The sequence below is a fragment of the Piliocolobus tephrosceles genome, chromosome 5 (assembly GCF_002776525.5).
Source record: "Piliocolobus tephrosceles isolate RC106 chromosome 5, ASM277652v3, whole genome shotgun sequence".
In the NCBI taxonomy this organism is placed as follows: Eukaryota; Metazoa; Chordata; class Mammalia; order Primates; family Cercopithecidae; genus Piliocolobus; species Piliocolobus tephrosceles.
In genome coordinates this window covers 33,681,438-33,695,003 of record NC_045438.1, presented here as the reverse complement: position 1 = coordinate 33,695,003, position 13,566 = coordinate 33,681,438, and the positions used below count along the sequence as shown (strand labels likewise).

Sequence of the window (13,566 nt, the reverse complement as noted above, 5' to 3'; positions counted from 1 at the left end):
TCAGCGACTCTCCAGCGACAGGCAACGGCGCCAGCTCCAGACTCCAGCTGCTCTGGGCCTCCCAGCATCAGCCACACCATGCCCTTCAGAAGTCCCAGCACCAGCCAGGCACAGTGGCTCACACCTGTAATCCTAGCACTTTGGGAGGCTGAGGCGGGTGGAATGCCTGAGCTCAGGAATTCGAGACCAGTCTGGGCAACATGGTGAAATCCCGTCTGCACTAAAATACAAAAAATTAGCCAGGCATGGCAGCGTGCACCTGTAATCCCAGCTACTGGGGAGGCTGAGACAGGAGAATCGTTTGAACCTGGGAGGCGGAGGTTGCAGTGAGCTGAGATGGAGCCACTGCACTTCAGCCTGGGCGACAGAGCGAGACTCCATCTCAAAAAAAAAAAAAAAAAAAAAAAAAAAAAGTCCCAACACCAGCGGGGGCAGAGGGCGGAGGGGGCGGAGGGGGGTGTCCCCTGAAAGTTTCTGGTTTCTCGTAGCCCACCTCTTCCTTTTTGTCCTCCAGTTTAACGAATAGCAGCTGCTTTTTGTGGTTGCTAATCTCTGGGTTATCTCAGCAGTCCTTACATGCTGTTTCAGCTTCGTCTGGATAAACATTTCCTGGTACTAAATTTTGACAAACCTGACATGCTTTCTGTTTTCTGAATGGACCCTAACTGTATATGTGATTGTATTTATTTACCCATATATGTATTTATAGTTATGCCTTGCTTCATTATGGGAATACATTCTGAGAAATGTGACATTGATTTTATGGTTGTGCAAAAATGTTAGCTTGTACTTACACCAAGATGGTGCAGCCTACTATACACTTAGGCTAGATGGGATAGCCTATTGCTTCTAGGCTACAAACCTGTAGAGCACATTACTGTCCTGAATACCATAGGCAATTGTAACACAATGGTAAGTATTTGTGCATCTAAACAGAACGATACATAACAAATGAAGTATAAAAGATAAAAAATGGTACACCTGTGTAGGCCACTTATCCATGGAATTTGTTCTGGGTGAGTCAGTGAGTGAATGGTGAGTGAATGTGAAGGCCTAGGACAGTACTGGACAATATACTGTACACTTAGGCTGCACTAAAGTTATGAGCAAATACTTTTCTTCGATAATAAATTAACCTTAGCTCACTGTAACTTTCCTACTTTATGAACTTTTCCACTTATAAAATACTTTTTGACTCTTTGTAATAATAGCTTAAAACCAATACATTGTACAGCTGTATAAATACATTTTCTTTATATTCCCCTTTCCATAAGCTTTTTTCTATTTTTAAATTTTTTACTTTAAAATTTTACTTTTCAATTTGTTTGTTAAAAATGAAGACACAAACACATTATCCTAGGTCTATACAGGGTCCGGATCATCAATACTTTCCACCTCCGCATCTTGTCCCACTGGAAGGTCTTCAGGGTCAGTCATATGCATGAAGCTGCCATCTCCTCAGATAGCAATACCTTCTTCTGGAAAATCTCCTGAAGCACCTGAGGTTTTTTGTACAGTTAACTTTTTTTTTAATAAGTAGAAAGAATATACACTAAAATAATGATAAAAGTACAGACAGTAAATACATAAACCACTAACAGTCATTTATTATCATTACCAAGTATTAGGTACTGTACATAATTGTATGTGGTAGACTTTTACACAAGTGGCAGTGCAGTGGGTTTGTTTACATCAGCATCACCACAAATGTGAGTAATACCTCTCACTATGACATTACGATGGCTATGATGTCACTAGGCAATAGGAACTTTTTAGCTCCATTATAATTTTATGGGACCTTCATTGTATATGGGGTCTGTCGTTCACTGAAATGTTGTTACGTGGTGATAACTGTATTTATATATATGTGACCTGTGTTTAAAAAAATCAGAAGATATTTTCAACAAAAGCATAGTAATATGACCAAAAATCATTAACACAAAAGGAAAAAAAGTTTGAGACCAGCCTGGGCAATGTAGGCAAGACCCTGTTTCTACAAAATAGCAATAATAGTAATAATAATAAATTAGCCAGGCATGGTGTGGCATGCTTGTAGTCCTAGCTACTCAGGAGCCTGAGGCAGGAGGATTATTTGAGCCCAGGAGGTCAAGGCTGCAGTAAGCTATAATCACACCACTACACTGTAGCCTGAGTAACAGGGAAACTTGTATCCAAAAATAAAAATAAAAACATAAAAAATAAAATGGATTCAAAAAATAATTTTTGTATATGGTGCGAGGAATAAATAAAAGTTCATTTAAAAACAAAAAAGTAACCTAGAAAAGGAATGTTAAAAATTTTAAGCTGAGAAAAAAATGTACATCTTTAAACATCTTTATACAGCTTTCCTACTTTTTAACTGGGTGAGGAGATTGAGTTCTTGCCAAGAATGTGGTTATGGCTGGGTGCAGTGGCTTATGCCTGTGATCCCAGCACTTTGGGAAGCTGAGGCAAGAGGATCACCAGAGCTCAGGAGTTCAAGATCAGCCTGGCCAACATAGCGAGACCTCGTCTCTACAAAAAATACAAAAATTAGCCTGGCGTGGTGGCACGCACCTGTAGTCCTGGTGACTTGGAAGGCTGAGGCAGAAGAATCACTTGAACCCAGGAGTTCAAGGCTGCAGTGAGCTAAGGACACACCACGGCACCCCAGCCTGGGCGACAAAGTGACTCTGTCAAAAAAAAAAAAAAAAAAGAATGTAGTTATGCTAAAGATAATGAATTATATTTCCAAAGCTTCTGCAGAACTTTTGAGCTGCAAAGATAAAAAGACCAAGAAGTTGGTCCTTTGTTCAGCAGAGTGTCATAGATAGTCTTTAGATAGGCTGAGAGGGGCCCGGAGCTTAGTTCCACAGGGAATGGGTTTGCCTATTGCTTTGCATCAGAGATTAGCAAGAATTTTGGAGAATATCTAGGGACCAACAGAGATGGAAGCAGAGAGGGCCTAAGGAGGTGCACAGCCAGCAAGTGCCCCCATGTGATCAATGAATTTTAGAATATTGCTACCTAACGTTCAACTGAATTACAACTATAAATCATAATTATGAAAGTAATATAGGCTTGCCATAAAATAGTCAAGCAGTTTAAAAGTATTTAGAGTAAAAACGCCTTCCCCTCAACTATGTAAATAGCCAAAGAAATTATACCATATATATTATTCACTAGCTTTCTTTTTTCACTTAACAATACATCCTTCTAATGTCTAAGTAGTATTCCTTGTTATGAATATAACAATTATACTGTAATATTCTCCAATTCATGGACATTTAGGTTGTTTTGATTTTTAAATTATCATAAAAAACGATGTCCTGTGACTTACCTATTTGTTCACGAGCACGTAATTCTGTAGGAGAGATTCCTAGAAAGGAAATTGACCAGACACTGACAAATTGCCCCAAGCAGTGTTCTGCGAACCCTCCCGCCTATGGCCTAGGGATGCTTCTCCACATCCCCACAGGGTAGATGTTCTCAATCTTTAAAAATGCTCTCCAGTCTGATTGGCAAATCAGGCCACCTCTGTATTTCACATTCCTTGCTTAACAACAAAGCTGAGCATTGTTAATATATTCATTAGTCAATTGTGTTGCTTTTCCTATGGATTGCTTTTTTGTATCTTTGCTTATTACTTCTGTTGGGCTGCTCATTTCTCTTACCAGTTTGTAGAAATTCTCAGCTACATCATGGATCTGAACCCCTTGCTATATGTGTCACACATGTTTTTGGCTTGTCTTTATTTCCATGGCACATCTAGGAAGATGTGAACAGCCACTGTGGCCCCGGTTTGGGGATGGAGAGACAGCTCTTCCGAGAGAGGGCAGCCAAGGTAAAGAAACACAGATGAGCCATGGAAAGAAGGCATCTGTCTTCAGTCACCTCTGCAGGGTGAGCAGTGATGTGTTGAGAAAAAAGTGTATGATTTGGAGATTAAAAGGCAACGGTTCATCCCCTGCTAACTATGTGACCATGGAAAAGTGGTCTAACCTCTCCAAGGCTCAGTTTCTTCTATAAAAAGAGGAAGTAACGGTTACTTCATACAGGACTGTTGTGTGAAACAAATGAGTAAATTCATGTAAAGGACTTGCTTCGGGGCCTGACATCCAATCAGTGTTTGAGCAATGAACAGTTTACAGTGTGAACTTGATAAAATCACACGCACAGATGCCTTTTGACGATTTTAAAGGGCTATGAACACATATGTAAGTAGCTGTTAGTTTTACACACAATTATCCGTGACAAGTAAGCACTAGAAGTCTGTGAAACATTCAGCCACTCTCTTAGTTCTGAGTTTGGAGACTGGAATGCTCTCTGAGAGTGTCAGGTGTCCTCCCACGTTCACTGATTGGCAAAGGGGAGATGGGGGCTGGGAAGGGGGAGGCTCACTCAGGAGTCCAGACAGTGGAGGGGACAACCTGAGTGCTCAGTCGTAAAGAGGAAAGGCAGAATTTTCCCTTGCTATGGCTGGAACAAAGGCACTTTTGATGCTGGAAAACTTCATAGATGGAAAATTTTCACCTTGTAGCTCATATATAGATTCTTACGACCCATCAACAGGGGAAGTGTATTGCAGAGTGCCAAATAGTGGAAAAGATGAGGTGAGTATATGCACTTAAAGAAGACCGAAATGTGTTTAATATGTTGGCCAATTATGGGTAACAATTTTCTAAAAGCAGAGGCAGTTGGAGGAAGATGTAGGATTGTTAAACATGATAGAAGGAAGATTTGAGTTCTAAAAAGATTTTCCTTGTAATTGGACTGTGTGATACATAGAACAAATCTCTTACTATATTCAGAAGTAAGTCATTTTTCTAGCCAACCTAACACAGCCCTGTGTGCAGTTCTTTTTTTTTGTAATTCTCGAACATTTCCTAATCAATGTCTAGTACAAAGTATTATTTGTAAGAGTTATTGCTTTGTTAAATATTCCCTATTCTTCACCAAGCACTGCTTAAATTTACCACTATATCTATGGAATTTAAAAAAATGTGTAGCGTTACTAAAACAAACAAACAAGCAAAAAACTGTGGGCTTTATTTTAGATTGTCTTCTCATAATTTCTCATGTCTTCAAAATACCTAGTAAAATAAAATCAATCATCTGAATGATGAAACTCAAAATCAAATTCCCATATATTTTTGGAGTTAGAATTAACAGCATCTTTTTTCTTATTCAAAGTGTTTAATGGCATATGCATTACATTTTTTTTTAGCGATGTAGTATTAATTTTACTTGGAGTATTTTGTAAAATATTTGAGATATATTTGATTAGCTATCAATTATTGCACTGAGAATGTAAATATATCTGAAGTGGTAAATGTAGCTGATGTATATATAGTCATCTAATGCCTTATGAATTATAATTTATTATTTTTAAGGCACAAAGAACTAGATTATTTAAAATATAATTATAGCCTTCATATAAAGATATATATTCTATACAAAGTTTTTTTTGAAGAACACTGCTATTGTTTTTCTCTTTTGTTAATACTTCAAATCTGTCTTGCATTTAAAATAAACCTTTAGACTTAGGGATTAATGTTTGCAAATGTTGGTTAATGCATTGGTTAAATTATAATCTGCAATTTTGTTTGCTTCAAATGACCTAACCCAGCTCTGGGAAATCCAGCTTTGTGTTTTCCACTCTTCCTTGTTTGCCAAAGTGAAGTTAAAAATGACAAACATGCCAAATTCAGCTGAAATATTTCCTGCAGTTAACTGCTCATACCTTTTTAGAAAATACAGTGAGGTATGGATGCACTAGCTAGTAGAGTAATAGATATGTTCAATTTCTCAGGAATCCAACTTCCAAATATCCTATCTGATCCCACAAGTCATAGTTTTTTTCCGGCTTGAAAAATATGGTTACCATACAAACCGCATGTCCAATTTCCCAAAACATCACCCAGAAAAATGTTGCTGATGCTGCTAACAGTGGCTCCCATTTATTCAGCTTTTGCTATGTGCTTTGCAGTCATTAAGCTCTTTTATAAAAAAATTAAAAAATTAATACATAATAATTGTACATCTTTATGGGCATATGAGACATTGTGATACATGCAGACAGTGTGTCATGATCAAATCAGGGTAATTAGGATCTCCATCACATTAAACATTTATCATTTCTTGGTGTTGGGAACATTCCAAATAGTTCTTCTAACTATTGTGAAATATACAATAAATTATTGTTAACTATTGTCACTCTACTAGAACTTATTCCTTTTAACCATATTTTTGTATTAATTAGCCAACCTCTATCCTCTCCTCTACCCTTCCCAGCCTCTGTTAACCATAATTCTACTCTCTACCTCCATGAGATAAACTTTTTTAAGATTCCACATATGAGTGAGAACATGTAATATTTGTATTTTTGTGCCTGGCTTACTTCACTTAACATAATATCCTCCAGCTCAAATTGTGTTGCTGCAAATGACAGGATTTTGTTCCTTTTTATGGCTGAATAATATTCCATTGTGTATATATACCATATTTTCTTTATCCATTCATCTGTTGAGAGACATTAGGTTGAGTTCATATCTTGACTATTGTAAATAGTGCTGCAACAAACATGGGGGTACAGGTATCTCTTCAGTATACTGATTTCCTTTTCTTTGGATAAATTTCCAGTAGTGGGATTGCTGGATCATATTGTTGTTCTATTTTTAGTTTTTTTAAGAAACTTTCATATGTTTTCCATAATGGCTGCACTAATTTACTTTCACACCAACAGTGTATGTGTCTTCACTTTTTTATGCAGCTTCAACAGCCTTTTTTATTTTTTGTTTTTTAATAATAGCCATTTTAACTGGGATGAGATGATAACTCGTTGTGGTTTTGACTTGCATTTCCCTAATAATTAGTGATGTTAAGCATTTTTTATATACCTGTTGGCCATTTGTACGTCTTCTTTTGTGGACTATGTATTTAGATCATTTGCCTATTTTTAAGTTGGATTTGTGGGGGGCAGGCTATTTAGTTGTATATGTATACATAAAAGCTCAAGCTCCTTATCTATTCTGGCTATTAATACCTTGTCAGATGGATAGTTTGCAAACATTTTCTCCCATTCTGTAGGTTGCCTCTTAACTCTGTTGATTGTTTCCTCTGTTGTGCAGAATATTTTTAGCTTAATGTTGTTTTATTTATTTATTTAATTTTCTTTTGTTGCCTGTGCTTTTGAGGTCTTACCCAAAAAAATCTTTGCCCAAATCAGTGTCCTGAAGTATTTACCCTGTGTTTTCTTATAGTAGTTTCAAAGTTTTGAGTCTTAACATCTATCTAAGTCTTTAATCTGTTTTGATTTGATTTGGTGAGAGATAGGGGTCTAGTTTCATTCTTCTGTATATGGTTATCCAGTTTTCCCAGCACCATTTATTGGAAAGACTATCTTTTCACCAATGCATATTTTTGGCAGCTTTACGAAAAACAAGTTGGCTGTAAATGCATGGATTTATTTCTGGATGATCTATTCTGTTTCATAGGTCTATGTGTGTGTTTTTACACCAATGCCATGCTATTTTGGTTACTATAGTTTTGTAGTATATTTTAAAGTCTGGTAGTGTACATTCAGTAAGCCCTTTAACATGGATTATCCAAAGAAGCAAGTTATAACAACCTAGAAGTCTCTATTATGATCCTTATTTTACAGAGGACAGTGCTAACACTCTCATCTCTGATGCTTAGATCCATTGGTATGTGCACATGTGTTGCACACACACATGCACACCTGTGTGCATAGCACATTTGCATTAGAGCATTGCAGTTATAAGCACATACTAGAGTCAGACTGCCTGGTTCAAAGACAAGCTGCACCACTTGGTATCCATGGCCTTGACTTAGAGCTGAACTTCTGCAAGGCTTAGTCTCCTCATCTATAAAATGAGGATAATAATGATATCTACTTTGTAGTGTTATTCTGAGGATTAAACAGACTAATGTGTGTAAAACCCTTAGTGCTTGGTGTATAGTAAATGCTTTCTATGTATTAGCTTATGCTAATATTATTGTATGTAGTACATTAATGTATATTCTATATTACGTGGACATAAGATGTGCTATAAGGAAAATTAGAAAATATGAATGGACTTGAATTTTCTGAATAGCAAAAAGATCAGATTGTTACATTGAGTAGGAATTCATGCTCCTCATGCTCCTCTTGTTGGCTGGCAGTGGGGCTTCCTCATGGCTGCAGCTAGTGGTGGAGGAAACTAAAGCCATCTCTTCCCTCATCCTGTCTACAGGTCCACATCTGAGATTGTTTTTGAGGTGAAGCCACCATATTTCTAGAACTTTCTAATTAAGATGAGACTCATTTTAAACCTTACTTCAGCTCAGCTCGTAATATAGAATATACATTAATGTACTACAAGCTAAAAGTGACTGTATTAGTTCGTTCTCACACTGCTATAAAGATACTACCCAAGACTTGGTAATTTATTAAGGAAAGAGATTTAAGTGACTCACAGTTCTGCATGGCTGGGGAGGCCTCAGGAAACTTACAATCATGGCCGAAGGGGAAGCAGGCATGTCTGGAGGCAGGCGAGACAGCGTGTGAAGCCCAGGAAAAACTATCATTTATAAATCCATTAGATCTCACGAGAATTCACTCACTATCATGAAAATAGCCCCCACAAACCAATCACTTTCCTCCCTCGACATCTGGGGATTACAGTTCAAGATGAGATTTGGGTTGAGAAACAAAAGCTAACCATATCAGTCACTTTGCATGAGGAAAATGAAGGAGGGGTGTGGGTCAGGTTTTGCATGAGGGCTAGCACAGGCTGGGGTGGCTAGATTGCTTCAGGTCAACTCCTCCAAAAAAGATGCTCACGGCTGCCAGAAGCCTATGGAAAAGGATTCTGAGTCGGAGCCAGGGCCCAGCGGTGGAAGACAGCTGTGATTCTAAGAATTTTTCATGCATGTGAGAAAGGAGAGGAGTGAGACACGGGTTAGGGATTTGTCATCTCTGGAGAAGGCATTACTTAGACATTGCTGGAGAGAAGAGAAAGGCAGAAGAGGACTTGAAAATTATTTTGCCTACATCACATTTTGGCCATGAGTTGATCCTGCCCATACCTTCCCATACATATATTGTTTCCTTTTGTATGTAACGCTAAAAGCAGGTACCCAAGCCATCTGTTCAGCCACAAATCTCCTCTTCCCCAGTAAGGCCTCTTCCACTGGGCAGAACCAGGCAGCAGGCAGAGCAACCTGTGATCCTGGGAACCACCAAAATCTGGGTTTGAGTCCTGATTCTGCCACTTATTAGCTGTGTGACCTATGGCAAGTTACTTGAGTTTCTGTGTCTCAGTTTTCTCATCTGTAAATTGGGCATAGAAATACTTATTTTATAGAATTTTAAAAGGACTTAAATAATTTGTATAAAGTATTTAACATATTCCCTTATATAAAAATTAGTCAATAAATTATGAATATAATTAGTCATTTCAAGTGAAATTGACAATCTGAGGATGTGATTTCACCCAAAATTTCAGACCTTATAAGATGTGTCAGAACTGAGTTAGAAGCTTTAGAGATTCCACATATCTAGATTAATTTTCTTTTTCTGTAATATGTGTACTATATATATATATACTATATATATAATATGTGTATAACATATACATTTTTTTGAGACAGGGTCTCAGTCTGTCACCTAGGCTGGAGGGCAGTGGCACAATTACAGCTCACTACAGCCTCTACCTCCTGGGCTCAAGTGATCCTCCCACCTCAGCCTCCTGAGTAGCTGGGAGTACAGGCATGCACCATCATGCCCAACTAATTTTTTTAAAAAAAACTTTGTGTAGAGACAGGGTCTCACTATGTTGACCAGGCTGGTCTCAAACTCCTGGGCTCAAGAGATCCTCCCAACCCAGCCTCCCAAAGTGCTAATGTTACAGGCATGAGCCATCACTCCTGGCCCACAATATTTTTAAAAATTCTAGTTTCTGAAGTGATTGAAAATGTACATCTGTTAAAATTCAAATAGCTTCTTTCTAATGCTCTGATTACTACATTCAGGATGCATTGGTTGAAATGGAGTGTGTTTCTTTGTTTCCATGGTACCCCTCCTTTGCTGGTCATGTGAACACCTGTGTCATTTACTTGATGGGTGGCCCAGCACTGGGGCATGCTGAATATTCAAAATTAGGTGTGGGCCAGGCACGGTGGCTCACACCTGTAATCCCAGCATTTTAGGAGGCCGAGGTGAGTGGATCTCTTGCATTCAGGAGTTCGAGACCAGCCTGGTCAGCATGGGGAAACCCCATTTCTACTAAACATACAAAATTAGCCATGCCTGTAATCCCAGCTACTCGGGAAGCTGAGGTGGGAGAATCTCTTGAACTCCGGAGGCAGAGGTTGCAGTGAGCCAAAATTGCGCCATTGCACTCCAGGCTGGACTACGGAGTGAGAATCCGTCTAAAAAAACAACAACAAAAAAATGAGGTGTATGGAGACCTGAGGATTCTGGTTTCATCCATCCCCTCAGGAGCAACAGCTTTAAGGTGACCCTCTCTCCCGTTTGCTCCTCAAAGATCGAAGCCGCGGTCAAGGCCGCCAGAGAAGCCTTTCCTGGCTGGTCATCCCGCAGCCCCCAGGAGCGCTCGCGGGTCCTGAACCAGGTGGCGGATTTGCTGGAGCAGTCGCTGGAGGAGTTTGCCCAGGCCGAGTCTAAAGACCAAGGTGAGAGTTGCCTCTTAACTGTAACCTGGGACTCAGGGCATCTCTGATTATTCATGTTACCCCTCCTGGGGCCATCGGGCCAGCCCATATGCCTGCTCCTCTGGCAACAGTAGAAGTGGAGAGCAAACCCTCTCCTGCTCCAGGCCTGGGAAGGCCAGGATTTGCAGCTGGCCCACCCCATCTCATTCAGATGGCCAGAGAAAGTCACATGGCTGGACCCAAAAGCTGAGGGGCAAAGAAATATACTCTGTCCATTGGATGAAAGGAAGTGCAAATATATACAGCAAAGGGCATGGACATAGGGAGAGATGAAGAACTAGGGCTGATCATGCAGTCTCCTACTCATTCTAAGCAGAAAATTTCAAAGCAAAGATAATTCGAAAAGCAGTTATGCAGTCAGGTTATTTAGGATGTTTTCTGATATGTCAGTCACCATTCCACTCCCGATACATTTTCTGATTTTTTTTTCCACTCCTTCCCTGAGGCCAGGGTAATGGAGTAAATATCTGTAAATGTTTGCAAGAATATCTGTTAGGATAAGGCAAGAGTTTTAAAAATTATATGTGTGCTGTAAACCAAGCCCAAATTAGAAAGCAGCCTGAGTCCAAGCCCTTGAAAAAGAAATAGTTCTCTGTTGGTGTTCCTGGCCAGTCTCCCTACATCGCTAAAGAGAACTCAGTAGCAGTCCAGGTAAGCTTCTGCTTCTCTTTCTACTCCATCCAGGAGCTAGGACGTGCAGGGCATGTGATGGGCGAGCAGGTGCCACACAGCATCCCGTGCCAGGGAGTTCCCAGCCGCCCTTCTGATGACTCTACCATGTGTTGGGAGGTCATGAAATACACATTCCATGTGCATGAAAGTGTTTCGTTTCCTGTTGTGCAAATACAACTGTCCTAACACCCGTATTTCAATGCCTTTGTCACAGGTACAAAGCCTGGTGACTGAATTGCAAGAGTTTGTGTGGGCGAAGTGGTAGCATCTGGCAAACTGAGGATGAGAATGATGTGTTCAGTCCACAAAACAAAGACTATTGACTCAATTTTAACCCCCCACTTCAGTTTCCAGCCTTATATCTAAATATTTTATGGTTTTATCAAACCATGATCAAATCTTTGTGAGGTCAAGGAATGCCTGCCCCAGGCTAGAAGGAATCCAGGCCGTTTCAGTGTGAGCTGGGCCACGTGGGCGGTGGAAGCTGACGGATAGAGTGTCCCCATTAGCCGATAGTGCTCTATGTTGTTTGCTTCTTACAGGGAAAACCTTAGCACTGGCAAGAACCATGGACATTCCCCGGTCTGTGCAGAACTTCAGGTTCTTCGCTTCCTCCATCCTGCACCACACGTCAGAGTGCACGCAGATGGACCACCTGGGCTGCATGCACTACACGGTTCGGACGCCGGTGGGAGTCGGTAGGTGCTGTTAGGTGAGAGCCTGCCTCCCGGTTATGCTTGCAGATGCTCACAACATTCTATGTCATTGTCCTCAAGGAACAGGCTAAGGAAAAGGAAGAGCTGATATTTTTCTTTTCCCTAAAATCCATTGGCCTAAAAAATCTATTTCTAGTTTATTTTCTTTGTGTCAAATTCCCTACTTTTTTTTTTTTTTTTTTAAACAGAGTCTCTGTAGCCCAGGCTGGAGTGCAGTGGCATGATCTTGGCTCACTAGCCACCACAGCTAGCTAATTTTTGTATTTTTAGTAGAGACAGGGTTTCACCATGTTGGCCAGGCTAGTCTCGGACTCCTGACCTTAAGTGATCCTCCCACCTTGGCCTCCCCAAGTGCTGGGATTACAGGCATGAGCTACCATGCCAGGCCTCATGTTCTCGACTTATTCCTGGAACATTATCTTGGAAAATCATAGGGAAAAGAATGATGCTAAGAGTAAATACGTAAACTCACATGCTAGGATTTTTTTTTTTCTACTTATATTTAAAAAAGGAAAAAACAGGCTGGGTGCATTGGCTCACACCTGCAATCCCAGCACTTTGGGAGGCCAAGGTGGGTGTATCATCTGAGGTCAGGAGTTCGAGACCAGCCTGGTCAACATGGCGAAACCCTGTCTCTACTAAAAATACAAAAAATTAGCTGGATGTGGTGGGGCGCCTGCAATCCCAGCTACTTGGAAGGCTGAGGCAGAGAGAATCACTTGAACCCGGGAGGCTGAGGTTTCAGTGAGCTGAGATCGTGCCATTGTACTCCAGCCTGGGCGACAAGAGTGAGGCTCCATCTCCAACAGCTACTCGGGAGGCTGAGGCAGGAGAGTCGGTTGAACCCGGAAGTCGGAGGTTGCAGTGAGCTGAGATCGCGCCACTGCACTCCAGCCTGGGTGATAGAGCGAGACTCCGTCTCAAAAGAAAAAAAAGGAAGAACTGTTTATGTGTATTAAATAAATTAATAAGCGTAGGGCATGTAGTATGGTGCCAGGTATGTGATAAATAAGCCTCTACTGAGAATTATCTTACTTCATGCATTCCTTTGCCTCTTGACCTTTGGAGGAACGTGTAAATAAATGTCTGCGATGACTAAAACTTTCCACTAGATGTCACTGTTTCCCTGGAGAAAAAAAATCTTTTTTTAACTTGTTACATTTTATGACTATAAGTTAAAAGGAAAAATAAATTGGGACATCTCATTGCTTTGGTTCCTTGAAATCTTCAGAAATTATGTTTTCAAGGCATTGTGGAAAGCTCTACCTCCTCCTAAGAAGCGTGCTAATACATTTTGCTGCAAAAATATTTTTAAACCCCTAAAGAATGGATTTTTCAATGGGAAATGTAATAATCTAAGAGATGCATTTACTTTCATAGCACAGGCTTGAGGGAAGAGTATAAAGTAAGGTGAATCAATTTCCTTTCAGAAGGTAGATTTTTATATTTGTGTGTTTTGTGG

The 13,566-nt window shown here is 40.1% G+C and overlaps 1 protein-coding gene across 3 annotated transcripts in view; it reads left to right on the top strand.

Annotated features, from left to right (window-relative positions):
- The first annotated feature begins 4,392 nt into the window (after positions 1 to 4,392).
- Positions 4,393 to 13,566, top strand: part of ALDH8A1 (aldehyde dehydrogenase 8 family member A1) — a 31,695-nt gene continuing 22,521 nt past the window's right edge. The window contains exons 1-3 of one of the 3 annotated variants that reach the window (XM_023230685.2): positions 4,393 to 4,592; positions 10,530 to 10,677; positions 11,931 to 12,086. In XM_023230685.2, the coding sequence (XP_023086453.1) occupies positions 4,455 to 4,592; positions 10,530 to 10,677; positions 11,931 to 12,086 (442 nt within the window). In that variant the 5' untranslated portion in view covers positions 4,393 to 4,454. The remainder of the gene's footprint in view (positions 4,593 to 10,529; positions 10,678 to 11,930; positions 12,087 to 13,566) is intronic. The other 2 variants (XM_023230683.2, XM_023230684.2) reach the window with 2 other exon arrangements.